This window comes from Harmonia axyridis, chromosome 7 (assembly GCF_914767665.1).
Source record: "Harmonia axyridis chromosome 7, icHarAxyr1.1, whole genome shotgun sequence".
NCBI classification, from domain to species: Eukaryota; Metazoa; Arthropoda; class Insecta; order Coleoptera; family Coccinellidae; genus Harmonia; species Harmonia axyridis.
The window spans coordinates 28,280,575-28,299,811 of NC_059507.1; the positions used below are offsets into that span (position 1 = coordinate 28,280,575).

A 19,237-nucleotide genomic window follows, 5' to 3' on the forward strand; every position below is an offset into this window, starting at 1 on the left:
GCCAAGGATTTTTTATCAACGCCAGCATCTTCAGCTCCTGTTGAAAGACAATATTCCAGAGCTGCTCTTACAGTTATTACCCGCAATAGGTTAGACGACAAATCTATAAGATGCCTCATGTGTCTTAGATCTTGGGAAATTATGGAATCAAATAAAGCCTGGAGGTTTCTCAATATTAAGAAACTTAATTTTTTTATTATACTTTATTTTATTATGATTTATAGTGATTTAATTTATGTTTCTATTTAAAAAAAGTTGATATTTTCGGTTCCTTTATGCAATAAGTTTAATAAATGAAAGTATTTTTCAACGTTCCTTCTCATTTCATCATTTTTTTTACTTGACTTGAGATTGAAAAACTACTATTTGACTGGAGCTTGACTTGATTTCAAGTCAAAAATTAGCTTGAAAATCAAGCCAAGCCGTGAATCCCGAACCACACTGTGTAATTTATGGCATTTTATAGTGATTTCAATGCACTAATTCGAAATTGCTCTGACATAATGTTGAATACATATACAGGGTGGCCATTTGAAAACGAAACAGACGAGATTACAGACGAAATAAAGTTTTTCGATAGAAATGCTCGGACAGGTCGATTTTTGTTTCGAGGGGGACAACTTAAGATGTAGGTTACGGATGCATAGCGCTTCAACCCTTGCTGCTACAACCCCCGACCCCCAATTTTTGAATAGGGAAGATGGGGTGAGTGATACCTCAATTTAAAGGTATTTTTATACTGATTTCAGCACAGTAATTGTTTTTTCATTTTATGCATTAGTTCTCGAAATATTCATGCGTTAGTTAGTTAGGAAGGAAGCCACAGTCATGGTTTTTCACAAAACACTACAAGTGCCATGAAAACACCACTTCATTTTCAAATACTTAGTTAAGAATATTTCGAGAATTAATGCATAAAATGAAAAAACAATTACTGTGCTGAAATCAGTATAAAAATACCTTTCAAAGGAGGTATCACTCACCCCATCTTCCCTATTCAAAATTTGGGGGTGAGGGTTGTAGTAGCAAGGGTTGAAGCGCTATGCGTCCGTAACCTACATCTTAAGTTGTCCCCCTCGAAACAGAAATCGACCTGTCCGAGCATTTCTATCGAAAAACTTTATTTCGTCTGTAATCTCGTCTGTTTCGTTTTCAAATGGCCACCCTGTAATTATTAAGACAAGTTTCTCCATTCCAGTTGAATAAGCAAACTCTTCAAAGGAAGCTTTTGCTAAAAAGTTATCTCAAATGCATTTAAGAGCATTGTTACATTGGAGTGAATCTCAAATATCTTGATCAATGTATTTTTGGGGAAGAATTGTGGCTAAGTGTTCCATCATTTTTAAAATTGCCATTTATGAAGTAAATAAGTGTAGTCATAGCAACTCGAACGACTGTTATGTCTAGAAAACAATACACAATTTTAATATTTAATAAGTAATTCAAGAAAACATTTCTCTTATGATAATCCATCATTATTTTTCATATATGAATGAAGAACTTTTGGATACATCACGATTGAGATTCATCTTGTGAAGTTGATTGTGGTGGAATTAGTTTCATCACACTGGACATCAAATGGGTGTGAAGGAAATCATTGATATCTTTAGCTTGCACAAAATCTGCTTGTCCAAAGGACTCGTATTCTATCACATGGAATTCGTTTTGAAATTCGGCTGGTATTTTTTGATACATAACTGTAGCATCCTGAAATATAAACAATGAGTTCAACATTCTAATCATTATAGGAAAGGAATAATGGTTACATAAGAATCAAATTGGCGAATGCGCTATACTTGAATGAGCCCATCAAATAACTTCCTAACATAACATGCAATTTTAATGGCAGCTATTTCAATCCCCAGAAATAAGAACATACCAAGTGAGTTTTGGACGATGGACGATTTATTTATTTTTTTTTGAATGATAGAGGTTACTTTCTTCTGTGTGAACCGTATCCTCATAAAAACCTGTATTTTACGAATGCTGACTATCGCAATTATAGCCTGTCGTTTTCATAAAATTTGTACACTCTGTAGAGTATAACAGTTATCAAGTTGTAATTAAACTTACACTTTATCCTTGCCTTTTTCATTTCTGATTATCTTCATTATCTTTCTCATTACTCGAGAAACACCATTTTATAGCATAACATGATTTTATGGAAAATAAAGATCCAAATACATAATAGCTAACTAACGAAATAAAATGAACAAGTTAAACAATAGTGTCAATAGCGAGTATTTCTATCTCTGGTAACGAAAGATGATAAGGTGGATATGTGAATAACCGATTCCATAAAAATGATTTGATTTCACTTATTGCTCTTAATTTCTCATATACCTTTGTATGTTATTTCTTCAGAGAAATCATAAATAACTGGAGAACTACTCAAGATAGCTTAGAAAATGTTGAGGAAAATGTACAGGGATTTTCACCATTATTTGACCCCCCCCTTTAACTTTGTTACTAAAAGAGGTACAAAAAAATTTTTCTACAAAAGTTTCACGAAATCGACTAGTGTTTTTCAAAATGATTTCACAAAACGAAATATATGCAGAGTGGGCCACATATTGATTGCAACTTCATTTTTTCAAATGGAACACCCTGTATATTTTTCTATATTTGACTAGCTCTTATTCCCCTGATTTCGAATATATAACATATGTTTGGCCTATCTCTCTTATTCTGAGTAGGTACCACGGAGTTTCAAATTTTAAGAACCACCTGACATGCTCAGTAATCAGTTTTCAAGTGGTAGGCTGCGATAACTCAAAATGCCCTTTTTTGAGTTATCTTGTTGGCAACGATATGACATATAGCCGAATTGCCAACGAGATAACTCAAAAAAGGGCATTTTAAGAACCACCTGGCATGCTCAGTAATCAGTTTTCAAGTGGTAGGCTGCGATAACTCAAAATGCCCTTTTTTGAGTTATCTCGTTGGCAACGATATGACATATAGTCAAATTGCCAACGAGATAACTCAAAAAAGGGCATTTTGAGTTATCGCAGCCTACCACTTGAAAACTGATAACTGAGCATGCCAGGTGGTTCTTAAAATTTTAAACTCTGTGGTACTCAGAATAAGGGAGATAGGCCAAACATATGTTATATATTCGAAATCAGGGGAAAAAGAGCTTGTCAAATATAGAAAAATATACAGGGTGTTCCATTTGAAAAAATGAATTTGCAATCAATATGTTGACCACTCTGTATATATTTCGTTTTGTGAAATCATTTTAAAAAACATTAGTCGATTTCGTGAAACTTTTGTGGAAAATATTTTTTTATTTCTCTTTTAGTAACAAAGTTAAAGGGGGGGTTAAATTATGGTGAAAAACCCGGTACACTGAATGTATGATTTAAGAATAACCTCTGAATTCACAATTAAATAGAAGATAGCCCATTCAATTTGAAAAAGTTGAGAGTATATTTTTAGTAAAATAAGAATCCTGTATTTCTGAAAAAAATTTCGAAGGGGGTCCGGATCCCACCTCCCCCATGGCTACGGTCTTTACAAGATGGCTATATAAAACAATGTATTTTACCTGTAGAGTCCCAGATTTGTCATTTCTTCCAACGAAAAATAGTTGTGGGACGTTTATCTTTTTCAAATCATATTCTGGTGGAGTACGGCTTCCATATATAACTTCATTTTTTCCATCTCCGTAATCGTACTGCTGAAATCTCCTGCTCATTGACATTTGGTAATATTGTTCAAATGTCATGAGGGAGTTGCTATCTTTATTCTGAGCGATAATCACTCGAAGCGTTTCCTAGAAAAACAATAGTTGTTACAGCATTGAAAATATAGTAGCAATAATATAAAGATTAGGGAAAATTTGGTGTTCAAGGTTATACTCAGTTCAGAACAAAAGAAGATTTTTTTTTCTGTTGTCTTTTTCCTGTTGTTTGAAATAGTCGCATTTCTCTCAAAGAATACATTTTATATAAAGGGTTTTCCATAAGAGGTTTTATTTTGAATAGGCCGCTATCTTGGCAGCTGTTACTTTTTGAGTTGTCATCTTTTGATATTGATGAAAAAATCGAACAAAACTCGCTTCAAAATTGCAATAAAATTGTTGAAATTCACTTCAAAAATAGTGGAAATTTTGCAGTGACAATTCGCAAAACTAAAGCACTTTTGTGTTTTCGTGAAACACCTTCTCGGCTGGTAATAGTGGAGCTGATTACAGCAGTAATATTATCCGTTGTTCTTGAGCGACACACACGGTTTCGATTTTTCACATCACTAACTAGTCCTAACAACTCCAATTTTTCCAGATCGTGCTTCACGACGACCCCCATTTCATTGCATTATTGAAAAGTGTATAGTTCCATTTTTAATAATGGCGTAGTTTTTGCTTATCAAATGTCGAAAGATTACAGCTTCAAGAGTAACAGCTGTACAGATAACAGGCTTTAAAAAATGAAATCTCCTATTGAGAACCCTTTCTTATTTTTATGTGCTCCTGGAAAGTATCTCGTAATTCTATATTTTTATGGCATGACAGAGTAATAACATATTGCGTATTAAACATTAGTTACAAATTTTGCAAAATTATAACTACTTACAGGGTCCTGTTGTTTTAGATCCAATCCTGATGAATACATGAAGAAGGCATCACAAAATCTAGCAAACCAAACTCCACCGTTGCGGCAAAATACTGTAGCCCGAAAATTTGTATATATTGCTGGAACCTCACCATGATAAAAGTACTGCAGTAAAGGCTAAAAAACACTCGTTTTCATATAGTACTCTTCCATAAAAATTATTTCTTCTCAAAAGTATTACATTCACCATATAAGATAAATAACGCCCCAGGTTAACAGTTCCCATTAGAGGGAACTTCGACCCGAGATTTTTATGTGTGAAGGTCACAAAGTCTATGGTGTCTTCAAAATTTTATGTCAAGCTAAGAAAAAATATGTTACGCTTCTTCACATCTTTAATTTTCAATACATGTTTTGAGACGTTATTCCATCTATAATGATGTTTCACAAAATTCTATCTAAAAATGTTTGTCGTCAACATTGTATAGAGCTTACAGAGAGCACAGAGTACAACTGCACAATTTCTGAGATGTTTTACAAGGCTAGTCTGACAAACAAATATAAAAATTTTTAAATCAAGAAAAAATATTAAAAAGTGCGGATTAAAGTTACCGCTGTTTTTCGAACAAAATACAATTTTTGTGAGAAAGTGGTCACAAATGACTCATTCAAAGTATTGCTGCAACATTTCAGCATTTTTTCGGTAGAACTCGAATGATGTTACGGTAAAAGAGTTGATTTTTTGAGGCTATCCACGAATCAAGCCATTTTTTGATGTCTTCATATGAGTGTAGCTTCTGATGAGTAAACAAACAAACAAACGAAGTTCAACATCTCTCGGCTTCAACTCGTACTTGATCAAGTAATGCCTCCAATTCTGTATCTTCGAAAATCTCCTCTCTTCCACCGCCATGCTTGTCTTTGACATCAAAATCATCGTTCTTTATATTGAAGCAGAAAATTAAAACCTCCCGCAAATGACAAGAATTTGGCTTGTAAGCTGACATGTTTAATCGAGAATAACTTTATGATGCAGACACAAATGGACTAATATTTCGATGGCGTTATGTTTACAAATACCTAAGCTTATTATATGATATCTACGATCTATTTATCCCGACTACTTCTCACACCAATTGCAAAATGGCGGAAGCAAAGTTGCACACTTTTTGTAGATAGCGATTCATTAACTCAATTATCTCCTGATGTTTTGCATTTTTATGACAGACTCATGTGTGTAATTATTATTATTTCTATACATGGTGACAATGAAATCGTTGAAGACACCATGACCACATTATTTGCCTTCAAGCAACTGTAATACCCGCTGTTTTTACCTTCATCATAACAGGTATGGAATATAACATCAGTTTGCTTAATAAGCCAACATTTATTGGTGCACCAGTTGGAGAAAGGGAGACAATACCACTCAAATACTTTTGAGCTTCATCGGGATACAAAGTATTGTAAATTAAGGCAGCTGTATTTCCCATCTGAAAACCAACTGCAAGAACTTTTTGATTATTATTTTCCTTAATTGTTTTTAAAGCTTGAGGGAGATCGTAGATCGCCAATTCATTAATACTGAAAAGAATTTTAGTTTATTTGATTGGAAAAGCTACTAACTCATACTCACCTGAATTTCCAGTATTGTGATTGATATGTCTTCAAATCTATATGCTGTCTACTATATTTGTTGCCTCTCCAATTCAACAGCCATACATCGTATCCTTTATCGACAAACTGATAGGCTGCAATAGAAATAAAGTCAGTTATGAACAGTTTATTAGAGGCCTTCAATGGTTATTCAAAAAATGAACTATAAAACTACTAGAGATACCCATACGATACGTACATAAAATGAACTTTCAAATTAAGAGGAGGTTGAAGTTGAAATGTTGCTCCTGACTTCACGCCAGTGCTTTTTTATTTTTTTTAAATTTTATTATTAGCTTTTGAGCTCTTACTGCACTCTTTGGAACCACATAACTGTATATATAAGCCTATGCAGGACTTAAGTATATGCAGTTCTGTAGTCTCCAAGGAACAAGAGGGCAACTTACGCATGAATGGCGAGCGCTCAAAATCTCCTGATACGTTAATGCTTTTCTTCATACGCAAATTGCTTCCTTGAAGCAAATATGATTATTTATTATTTCTGTCCAAATTCCAGTGATAAATTGCTCAATATGGATAATATTTTCAATAATAAACTTTTGGAATCATAAGAGAAACAAATGATAATTTCTCCAGAAAACTTCACAGTTTACGTTCAAAATAACATTTTCAATATTTTAGGTGAAACTACAAGCTTATCCATATAGAGTTATATACTCTACTCTTAGAGCTCCTTACATCATTAGAATCATAGAAACTTCAAGAAGAATTAAGGAAAAAATATAGTCGACAACGGATCCGATCGTATTAAGATATTTTACGTATATATTCAAAAAAACAATTTGAAACTTCATGAAAAATTTCTTGTCGATAGCGTTGACTGAATCATATAAGATGTAATCAAAATATCAACAAAAATGAGTAAACCCCTGTCATGAAGTCATGAGCTTTTGAAAACTAATTCATTAGTCCGCCAATTAGAACTACTGTATTATAGATGCCATTTCAGTTGAGTACAAGCCTTAAATACAACCACTCATCGAAAAAATGTTTTTGGATTTTATTGTCGTTGGTTTTTATGTACTGATAATAATAGTGTTACTTTCTTACTAATTTTATTTACTTCTTTTCATTTCTCGAATATTTGTTTAGTTCCCTATCAAAATGTTAACAAATGTAAACAGGTAAAGAATATGATCTTAATGATAGAAGTACCACTTCAAAAATTGAAGTCATGCTTACCCAGTGATTTCGTTCCTCTATCCACGAAAGCTATCGCATTCATGAACATACCAGGCAAAAGAAGAACTGGAGCTGTGTTCGGCTGATTTGCAATTATTCTGAATAATGTTAAAATATAACCATCATAGGTATTAATTTCATAGGTTTCCACCTTTCGACCCCATCTACCAACAATGGTAACCTGAAATATTCAAATAATATATAGGTACTTTAGGATTTAGAAATCAAATATAGGCAACAATAGATTACATATAACAAATGAAATTTTCCGATTTAAAAATTAGATTATAATGACACATCGAAATTTTTAAATTTAGTACAACATACAGGGTGTCTTATTTAAACGTGTCCACCCGCAATAACTCAACAACGAATCAGAATTTGTGAAAACAGACGCAAGTTATTTCCTTATTAGAAAATGCAGAGGACATAATATGTTACATTAATAGAATTTACAACAGAGCTTCAATAGCAGCTTGCTGACTGTATATGTGGATTGCTGTCACATATTGCAGATGGTTGCTTTCTTGGTTCGTTTACACGCATCTCTCAATTGCAAGAAGTATTTCAACTTAATTTGATCTTAAAAAAATTATCTGATAAAAAGAAAGTGTACTTTGACAACTCTGTTTGTAGTCTGTAGTTTGTAGGTTTCGCAGGTTTCCAGGGGTGACATAGCTATGAATCGGAAATAATGGTAAAGAAGAGTATTTCTCTAATTCTGTGGTTATTCCGTTCATTCTTCCACATCTTGTAGAACAAAATCGTGCGAGAATATATCAGAAACGCACAGTTTTCATGGTTATATTTTATTATTCTATATTGGTACTCCGAACTTTCCGCCACGGCTTTATCTGTCAATTCATCAATTTGCCTTAAAGAAATTAGTTCTGCCAACCAACATTTTTCAATGCAAAAATCACTAAATTATATTTATGGAAATATTTCATTAATTTCAACGAAAATGCAATGAATTAGAGAAAATAATGTATAATACTCGTACAGAAGGCTCATTCTACCACTCGTTCATTCCAAAACTCGCCACTTCGTGGCTCGTTTTTGAATTTTGAACTCGTGGAAGAATATCAATGCCTTCTGCACTTGTATTATAAATAACTATTCTTTTGACCTCAGGGATCTAATGTTGAAATATATTTACAAGTTAAAGACTCCCCGGTATATTAAGGGTTTTCCAATATAAAAATTCATTTTGATGTCAAAAATACGAGTATATTTTGAGAAAAGTCAATGGATGTTTATTTCATTGAAAAAAGGAAAGTAAATCATTAACGATGGAAAGCTCTATCAGCCAAATGGTTTCCATCTTCAAGGTCTTGAATCGATAGTGGAACATTATCGTAGACCTTATTTTTCACGTGACCCCATAGAAAACATTCTACAGGTGTTAAATCACAAGATCTCGGTGGCTAATTGTGATCACCTCATCCAGAAATCATAATTTTTGTTTGCAAAATTGCAATTGTTTCGTTGCTTGTGTAACAGGTAGCGCCGTCTTGTTTAAAATAAACATGGTTCACATCAGTATCTTCCAATTTCGGCCATAAAAATCCTTAATCATATATCTGCAGCGCAATGCACTTACACTTACAATGAGTAAGTTAAGCAATATTCTCGGTTTTTCTTGACACACACGGTTTCGATTCCTCACAGCAATAACTTGTCCCAACAGCTCAAATGTTTCCTTCAGTTTTAATAATACTAGTCGAGAACGTAGGTACTTCATGACGACAAAAAAATGCTTTGGTTTTCACCATTTTTCTAGTGCATTTTAACAATTTCAATGCGTTTTTGAAGAGTTTATCGTTGTATTGGAACCCGATATTATCAATTTCATGATATTGTGTAAAGTTATAAAGAAATTGAATATTAATTTCGTTTCCCTGTTTTTTAACATGTATGGATCATCATTTCAATCGGGAATATTAATAATTTTTATACCAAATTTCTTGCAAAAAGCATCTGTAACTCTCGAGAAAAGCTCTTGTCGGCGTACGCCAATTTTCTGTTATTTTCAATAGTTTAATTTATTCCTCTAATAATTCCAAAGGCTATTATTGAAAAAAAACAACAAATTGGAGAAAAAAAGATTATGTAGGCAGTTTGATTGAGTATTTGATTGAAATTGACTCAAAAAATTCAGTAATAACTTTCAAGTTATTAATCAATATATTCCACTCACAAATTCATCTTCGGCATCCAAATTCTGACGACAACTGTTTGCCCCGTAAAAATTCCAATAATCTTGCCATGTACTGCAAACTTTTACCGCAGAAGCATAATATTCTGAATACAAAAATAGGAGGAGGGTGATTTTAAACTTCTTAACTTGCATTCTGAAGTACGAGTGTTCAAACTATGAATGAATATCCACTTGTGAAGCGTTAGAATCTCTTGGAAAAGTACAGTAGTTTTCAAGATAATGTGAAAAACATTAAAAATATTTTTTTCATGATAAGTAGCTAGGTACTCAAATAGTGAAATATCAGAAAATTGTCTATGGCAATTGGGAATTATCTTTAGTTGAATTGCCATCGTTAAATTTTGTTTCGAAACATGACTATATTCAGTCATAAATTCTCCCAAATATAATCGATTCAATCGTAACAAAGAGACGAATTGAAGAATTTGAATCCAATTTTTTTTAAGTCGCATCAAATACTGTATAAAACCATTCTCATTCAGAATCATACCGGGTGTTAAAAAACAATGTTTCAATATTTTGGGAGCTAATTCTAGACTTTGAAATAAGTAAAAAGTTTCATATAAATATAGGTCCGCAAATGAGCCGTTTTGGAGATATGAGCGATTTTCGGTTTTCAAAATATTAATTATAGTTAATATTTTGAAATGAATTTCGCATTCGCGTTGGAATAGGAGTCCATTCTGCAACTTGTTTTAGAATAAGTCTGATAATTTCAGAACAACTAGTTCGATCGAGATATTATTTTATATAGGTACCTATTACTAAGACGGTTTCTATCTTCAAGTGAAATTTCACGCTCATCGCTTCATTAAAATTGAAGCAAAATATCAACAAAAAAAAAACAATATTTCCGTAGCATTAGATCCGACCAAATAGAAAAATGTATAATAATAATAATAATAATTTTTTGATTTATCTCATTGGCAACGATATGACATACGATTTTCACTATAAATTGGAATTGGATGAAGCTCCATATATTCTCTCCTTGTAGCTTCCTTATTTTTATTGTTCTTCACATAAAGTGAAGAAAATATTTCAAATTTTTCCGCTTCTGTGTAGTTCATATTCGATGAATAGTTTCATTCAATGAGAAAAGTATGTCATATATTGTTGCCAACGAGATAACCCAAAAAAGGGCATTATGAATAATCGCAGCCTTCCACTTGAAAACTGATTACTTAGCTTGCCAGATTGTTCTTAAAATTTAAAACTCTGTGGTACCTACTCAGAATAAGAGAGATAGGCCAAACATATGTTATATATTCGAAATCAGGGGAAAAAGAGCTAGTCAAATATAGAAAAATATACAGGGTGTTCCATTTAAAAAAATTAAGTTGCAATCAATATGTTGCCCACTCTGTATATATTTCGTTTTGTGGAATCATTTTAAAAAACACTAGTTGATTTCGTGAAACTTTTGTAGAAATTTTTTTTTCTACCTTTTTTAGTAACAAAGTTAAAGGGGGGGTCAAATTATGGTGAAAAACCCGGTACCTGAGCATGTTTGGATGAGGAACAAGATCAGAAAGATATCAGAAGATTTTAATGCTTGTGATTCTTCAGCTTTCTCTGTACGATCTCATCATTTTTTCTTCATAGAAGTAAATCAATTTCCACGTAGTTACTGAAAAACACTGAATTACCTTCATACAAGTGAGTTCCAAAGTAACATCATAAAATTTGAAGGAGTTATACCTGGCTCTATTTCAAGAGAAGAAATTTCCATTAATATGAGTCCGGAAAAGCTCACTCCCCAAATACAAGCTATTGAAAATCGAAAAAAAATGACTATATATAGATATAGAAATGACCTTTGAAGCATTGTTGCTACTTTTCAAAAAAGTGATCTCTGATATTTTTGAAAATGATCAATGGTTTGAATTCTTTCGAACGCATTTTCTTCCGATTTGATGAAATGAAATTCAAGTTCTGAAACTAGTCCCACCACGTCTTTTCACAATGCTTTATTCTTCACATGTCAAAGGCCATTTTGAGGCCTTTTATAGTTTCTAAAATATTCAGGAAAAGATTTCTTTCAAACTTCAACACCCTGTATATTGCTAAAGAATCATTTTCGGACCTAAGTTCATGGACAACTTTTTTCTCAAAATATGAAATGACATTTCCTGACGTCATTTTGGAGCACCCTGAAAAAGAGTGATATTTCTACAAAAAGTTTCAGTGAATAGCAATTCCACTACACACGAAGCATTGCCATTACCCATAAATTTACGTCTACAAAATACTGCACCGACGCCTTGTCTTGTTTGCCTACCATCAGGCAACAGACAACAGATACCGTAAATAATCCAATAAGCTAGATCATCCAAAAATGACATAAATGAAGCAACGACAAAGTCAACAAACAACAGTAGATGTAAAGAGTAGTTTATTTAAATTTTCTTCATATTTACATTAAAAGGACAGTTTACCATCCATGTGCACGGCCCAAGAGACCGTGTCCTGACACAGCAATTCCGTGGGAAACTGCTACTGGAACCCCAACAGGTCTGTCTACAGGTACAGCAATGGGTTGAGGAACGCCTACAGGAACTGGGTGTGGTACTGGTACTCCAATGGGTTGAGGTACGGCAACAGGAACTGGACGGTCGACTGGGACAGCTACTGGGCGGTCTACAGCAACTGGTACAGGGCGATCGACTGGATAAGGCACTGGACGGTCAACAGGCACATTCACTCTCACAGGAACTCCAACAGGTACTGGCCTGTCAACAGGAACAGCGACAGGGTGAGGAACTGGGATTCCGATGTTTCTGGTGATGGTGGTTTGGGTGTGAGTATGAGAATGGGCAGATGCTCCTAGATCGATGCCAGCACCTCCAATGGCTACACCTCCAGGAGATAGGGTAAGGGCGGAAGGTCCAACAGCTATAGCACCTGGTCCGATACCAATAGCTCCAGTGGTAGCCAGAGAAGAGAGTCCGGTAGTTCCAATTAATCCAGTTCCATGAATTCCAAGTCCAAGTAGTCCTCTTTTGTCAACCTTCTTGTCCTTTGGGACTGCCTTCTTCTCGTCGGCAACGACAACCGCGACTAAAACGGCAATCCAAAACTGCAAAAAAATTAATTTCATGAATGTCAAGATACGTTTCGAAGTGTACTCAGCGTTACAGGTTCCTCAAAGGCACATTAACAGCTGTATCATACATAAAAATGAAATTTGTATTCTTCGAACATTTGATAAGCTCATTTGATTGTTAGTTTTCAAAATTTTTGGGATTCGATAAAAATCATCATACAAAAAGTTAATCGACGATAAAATTTTCACACGAAAAAATCTGGGTATCCAAATCATAGAGAATATGAGATTAGTGATATGTCCAACCATTTCTTTGATGTATTTCAATCCTAACACTTTTTTCCCATGCTATTTAGTTCAAGACTGGATTCCAGTAATACAACATGAATATAAATAAAAGCTTATTGAATAAATTTGAGCAAGCTGCATAAAATGGCAAAACTCAATGAGATCGCCAGAATTAAACATTTATTATCAGAAGAAAATGAAACTTGATTCTATAATTGTATATTCTTCTTATTTTTTAAGATTTTTCAAATTATGCAATGATATGCACAAGGAAATTCAGAAATGAGAATAATTCAAAATTTTTTATAGTTCAAAAAAAAACTATAGCATTGATTCATTTGAGAAATATTAACATGAAAAGGAAGAAATCTTAGGTAATTATTCCTTGTTAGTTATCGTTTATTGCGATCTGGTAGAGGAGAATTGTCCTCTCAAGTAATAATGTCGATTCTTACAATTACTTTCAACGACACTGGACGCAAACAATAATAATCTCGCTATGACTAATACAAATAGGAAGCAGCCCACGAATTGAAGCTTTTTCTATAGATTTGTCCCGTAGGGTGTGTCAAGGATTCGTAAATGATACTTCTACAATTTCAAATGCCGTAAATGGCCGCTTTCATGAGTTAATTTATGATGTCCTTACTTCTGCTTTCATTGGGTAGTTGAAAAATCTATCTGAACTAGGTATATCATAATAATTTATGAAGGTGATTGTCAATTTCTGGATATTAATAAAAGTTAGCGATCATGTTTGGCTAAATATTTCAATAGTTAATCTTTAAATTCATGCATACAATCATAACTATCCTGAATTTTACGCTATGTTCGAAAGAATTTGGTAAGAAAATATGAATTCTATCAGAACGTTATTTTGTTGTTCGATTTGGGTGAACATATTTGCAACCTTTCGAGAAGTAAGAGAAAAAATTTCAATTCTGAGTCTAAAATTGAAATTACTTTTGAAATTTTTTGATGAATCATAAAAAAGACAAAATTATGAAATTGAAAATGTGTAATTTTATGAAATGAAAATTTCCCGAAGTCGTTCTAATAGGCCGAATCCCTATAATTTTGAAGTGATGACATTTTTCTGATTCTATCCAGTTCAACGTTCAACCAAAACATAAGGGTAAGGAAAATATGTAACGATATAATTATTTCTTGAAATTCATGTTTCGCGAAAAACAAAATGATTTCTTAGACTATCCGGTAATATTTGGAATAGGATTGTAACATCAATTCATAAAAAAAACTAGGAAGGAGTTGAGCAAATTGGGGAATCCCTGCTCGAGAACTTTCCGAATTATCAAATTATTAAATAGGTAATGAAAGAACTGAGAGTATTTTTCATGACCATAAAACTCAATTGGAATTGATATTTCGTGAAGATTCTATGAAATTTCAAAATGACAATTTTGGGGTCGTTACTCAATGAGTAATTTTTCGTTCTCACTTCCACTAAACTGGAAAATCCCGTAAAACGATCTTTCACCCGAATTATTTTTATCCTGAAAGAACTGTACTCACCAGAGTTCTCATGTTGGCAGTGATTATGTGACAAACACAACTAGGGTTTGATTGTTAGATTGTAAAAGGATCACTTTATACCAGAATCGAAGTCACCCCCACTAACCTAGAAAATGTTTCAGGGATACCAGGTGATAAAGAAGGATATTGAATTTGTCTCTCTAATACCGATATGAATAAATTTCTTATTTCATTCTTAAGAACACACCTAATCCGGATTTTACGCACTTGCTGAATGTTTATTCATAATGCATTCAATGCTGAATTGCGCTATATTTTGAATTTTGTATGCACTCTAGTTTCCCAATATTGAGGTGACTGCTTAAGGAAAAACAAATTCAGAAAATGCGGTCCTGCCGTTTTGGGAATGGAGAATCATCAAATTTGGAAACCATTCATTGGGATCTTCTTCCTCGATTTTTCAATAACCGATAGGGGCAAATTTTTTAATTGGTTTTCAAAAAAAGGGTCTTCAAGCTTCTCTAATCACTTTTTTGTCAGAAATGAGCTGTAAATTTTTCTTCTCGTTCATTCTCTCCCTCTGAGCCGTTATTGTTACAGTGTGTTTCATAAATAACTGATGTGAATGCTCTCAGTGGGAATGCAGAACACTTCCTATAGTCAGAATCAATTTTGAGAATTTTCCTAAGTATATGAGTATATAGGGTGCTTCATGCATTTCATCAAAAACTTCAAATCGGTATAACTCTTGAATGCTTTCATAGATTCATAGAAATTTTGGGGATAAAGTATAGGACAATAACTAATATTCAGTTCTAGTTGATAATCAGTAGCGAAGACCATTTTTGATGTAACATCTCGTCAGACATCCCGTACATCAATTTAAAAAAAAAACGCTCATAAACTACAATTTATAAAACATCCTTCGTATTTACATTTCTTGTAACTTAAACATCGAATATAATTTCAAACATTCTGAATACGGATCCGTTAATCAATTCTGCACAACTTTTAAATGATTAACACAGAGTTAGAGGACTTCCTAAAGAATGTGATACATGATGCATAATCTCGTTCCACCCAACTCCACAAATTTTGGATTCCCTCAAAGAAAGTCTCTATATATTCGAATTGATGGATGTTGAGCTTACATCCTCAATAGCTGCTTAGCTAGATTGGCTCACTTTGTTGCATCTCCGATAGCGTTGATCGAATAATATCTACAATATTTAATATTATTCCCCAGAACGGAATTCATGAAATGGCTATTATAGAAATTAAAATGAGTGAGGATTCGAAAAACTTAAAAATCAGAATAAGAAAGGAGATAAGATAACAGGGAAAAGTAACGGATAAGACGATGCAATCTAAAGGCGCCATACCAAATTTGTTCTCGTCAGTACCAAGCTTTAAAAGATGGGTTCAAAATTTCGTGTTCCTAAATTCATGCGACAGAATTCAAGAGGTGAATGCTCGTATGAAATGAAGGTGGGTCTTTGTTATAACAAAATTTCCTCATCCCACCGCTTTCCGAGATATCACCCTTTAATGGTGGTGTCTAAAATACAGTTGTTTTTTTTAATTCTAGTATATCTAGAAAGTTGAAATTATGTAATTTTCGTGCACTCACAAAGGACTAACCACGGGTATATTTTCAATATTCCTGTTACATTATACGGGAGTGAAATTAGCAACCCTTATTTCATTTCATATCAAAACATATTTTTCGAGATGAAGTTTCATGAAATGAAATTAAAATTGAAATTCTTGTTTTGTTCTTGAAATTTTTTCCCAAAACCAATAGCTGAAAAGAAAACCTTATTATAAAATTTTTTTAATAAATTGAGTAGAAAACAGTAACGATGTAAAATATGGAAGGATTCATAATAAATGCTGGAAATACTCCTTCAGCCAAAAAAAAAAGAACGTATAGTCATGGATTGCCATACACTTTCAAAGATTTAAGGTGTATTTCTTATGGCGTCACGCGCTATTCAAATACGATTCTTCAAATCATTGATATCTCGGACTGAGGAAATTTGTTATAGGAAAGACCCATCTTAATTTCATACGAGCATTTACCTCCTGAATTTTGTCGTATGAATTTAGGAACACCCTGTATAGTTGAGTCTGGATCGAGATATTGAAGGTTAAGTAATGTTCAATATGTTGTTGTTTGAAAAATAAATGAAAAAGAGTTCGATGTATTGATAAAATACTGTTTTCTCATTGGTAAAATACTGTGCAAGCAAAGCAATGGTTTGATAAGTGTTATTAAAACTCTGCTCCATAGATAAAAACGGTCAAAATAAGTTATGCTGACTTTAAGCATTATTGAACAATCACCAACGATGCTGAACGCCCTGATCACCCGCATAAGGTAGTTTCAAAAAACATGAAAAAAGTCCTCGAAATGGTTTTAAACGATCGTAAATTGAAGATACGTGGGATAGCGGTGGAATTGAAGATATCTGAAGGCAGCGAAAATTTATCCATGAGAACGCATTGCGCGAAATGGATGCCGCGCATCATCGCTGACCAGAAGATAAAACACATCGTCGATTTCAGGGTGACAGAAGATGAAACATGGATTCCTTACTACACTTCTGAGTTTAAAAAAGCGTTAGCTGAGTGGAAAGCAGTCGGTGAAAGCCGTCGAAGCATCTAAAATTTCAAACATCTACTGGCAAGGTCATGGAATCCGTATTTTCGACTGAAGCAGAGATCGTCAACTTCAAAGAAAAAGTCTATATGATAACTTTCTATCTTTCTAACTCTCTTTAGCTCATTTTACGATTTTCCTATTACTGAGAAAGAACTGATCGACGTAGTGAATAGGATGAAGGTACAAACTCTTTTGGATATGATGGTATAGCAATAACTGTAATTAAGAGGACTATACAGCTGATAGCGGGAATTTGGATCATATTATGTACCCTACATTTACTGAAGGGATGTTTTCATCCGCCCTCAAAATAACTCTCAATAAACCACTGCTCAAAAAAGGAGATATAGATGATATCAATAATTATCGACCAACTAATTTACTCAGATTTTTCGCTGAAATATTCGAGAGACTTCTGGTGGGTAGGCTTTGTTCGTTCATGTTGTATAAGTACCTACTACTCCAGCGATGTATGAAGTGATCTTTGATATTGTTGACGCTTTGGAAAGTGATGATGTTCCTACTGGGCTTTTTCTAGATTTATCTAAGACAAGCTATTTGATAGCGTGAATCATGAACGCCTTCTGAAGAAGCTCTCCTCTTATGAAATACGCAATTATCTTGTCAACTACATTACTCGAAAGCTATTTGTTCAATAGAATTCAAAGAGTTTGCATCGATGATGGATGACAGGTTTTTATGTCTGAGGATAAATATGTCAGTATAGGAGTCACCCAGGGAATAAATCTGGGATGTACATCAGTTTTCTGGATCTCTTGCTGTTTGTTGATGATGCGAATGCAAATTGGCAAACTCAATTAACTTTCAATTCAGTACAACACAGTTTCTTAATATGATTGCATGATATATAGAATACTCTCGGGCAATAACTCTCAATAATAACTAACCACGTAAAATTTTCATTGTTAACGAAATTTCTGTCTGATCTCAAACCCCAATTTGTAAATTTTCAACACAAAATTCTAACAAGTTTTCCATAAACGTCTAATAGGCCATCGCGGTGAATCACCCTGTACCTATTTATAGAATCCTTGGAATCAACTATTCGATTAATGTAGAAGGCTAAGATATTATTAGAAATATATAACTGTAGAATACTTTTCACTCATAATTATTTATACCCATATTAATTCCTTGAAGATTTTTTGAAGAAATAAAGAGGTATGTGAGAGAAGGAAATAATGAATTAATTAATCAAAAAATTTAGTGATAAGATATCAGTATTCCATACGGCTCAGTCTAAAACTTCAATCTAGCTAGAAGAGAAAATTGGTGAAACATAAGATCAACTTTTTGTATATCTGTCACTAGGATGTAATGACGAGAATATGAAAGTAACCCCCTGAAATATGAGGTAGTTTAAATCTCTATTTGACATCAAGTTCAAATCTGTGATTTATATGCCGTCCTCAATTCTGGTTATTTATTCATTAATTATTATTATTATATCTGATTGATAGCTGGAGATGAACGAACCAAATGCGAAAAGCTGTGAGGATTTCTCGAAACGCTGACATCAAGTGTTTTATTCAGACTACATTCTATCTCTTGAACTGTTATTGCAACGGAGAAACAGTTCTGTTTGAACTATGGATTTTACTCATTCAATAGATATATATGTGTTCTTCCGGAATCATTTCCAAATCAACGTATCGGGGAATACTAAACGTGAAGCAATGTATCCCTACCTCAGGAAGAACGATATTCAGACCTATCAACATGTCAACATTTCTATTAGGATTGTAGTAAAGAAGGGGATTTGAGTACTTATAAGAGAATAGAAGCTCTGCAGAATCAATTCATAACTATATCATGTGAGTTTTCGTTTGTGAGGAACAGAGCTTCGTTTCATTTTAGTTGATTATTTACAAGAGAACATTTTTCTGAGTTTTCCGGGTAGTTTCCATATGAGCAATAGTCAATCCATATAATGCGAATATGGTACACACAAACAGAATTCCAGTTGTAATGTAGAGTTGATGAAGATTCTTTTTTGGACTCAGTATAATGTGAATAGCGCAACCCCTTTGAGATGAACCAAAAATGAGAATGTATGATGCTCACACTTCTCGTGAGAATAGAGTACA

The 19,237-nt window shown here is 33.5% G+C and overlaps 2 protein-coding genes across 2 annotated transcripts; both read right to left on the bottom strand.

Annotated features, from left to right (window-relative positions):
- Nucleotides 1-1,416: 1,416 nt before the first annotated feature.
- Nucleotides 1,417-9,834, bottom strand: LOC123684379 (lipase member K-like). Its single transcript, XM_045623613.1, has 7 exons — nt 9,616-9,834; nt 7,416-7,596; nt 6,193-6,307; nt 5,894-6,140; nt 4,578-4,733; nt 3,551-3,778; nt 1,417-1,707 (listed from the first exon to the last, which is right to left on the bottom strand). Exons 1-7 carry the CDS (start codon nt 9,766-9,768, stop codon nt 1,513-1,515), a joined length of 1,275 nt encoding a protein of 424 aa, XP_045479569.1. The 5' UTR covers nt 9,769-9,834; the 3' UTR covers nt 1,417-1,512.
- Nucleotides 9,835-12,014: 2,180 nt separating this feature from the next.
- On the bottom strand, nt 12,015-14,661 carry LOC123684262 (anti-sigma-I factor RsgI2-like). The gene is made up of 2 exons (XM_045623444.1): nt 14,504-14,661; nt 12,015-12,715 (listed from the first exon to the last, which is right to left on the bottom strand). Exons 1-2 carry the CDS (start codon nt 14,513-14,515, stop codon nt 12,071-12,073), a joined length of 657 nt encoding a protein of 218 aa, XP_045479400.1. The 5' UTR covers nt 14,516-14,661; the 3' UTR covers nt 12,015-12,070.
- Between the last annotated feature and the right edge of the window lie 4,576 nt (nt 14,662-19,237).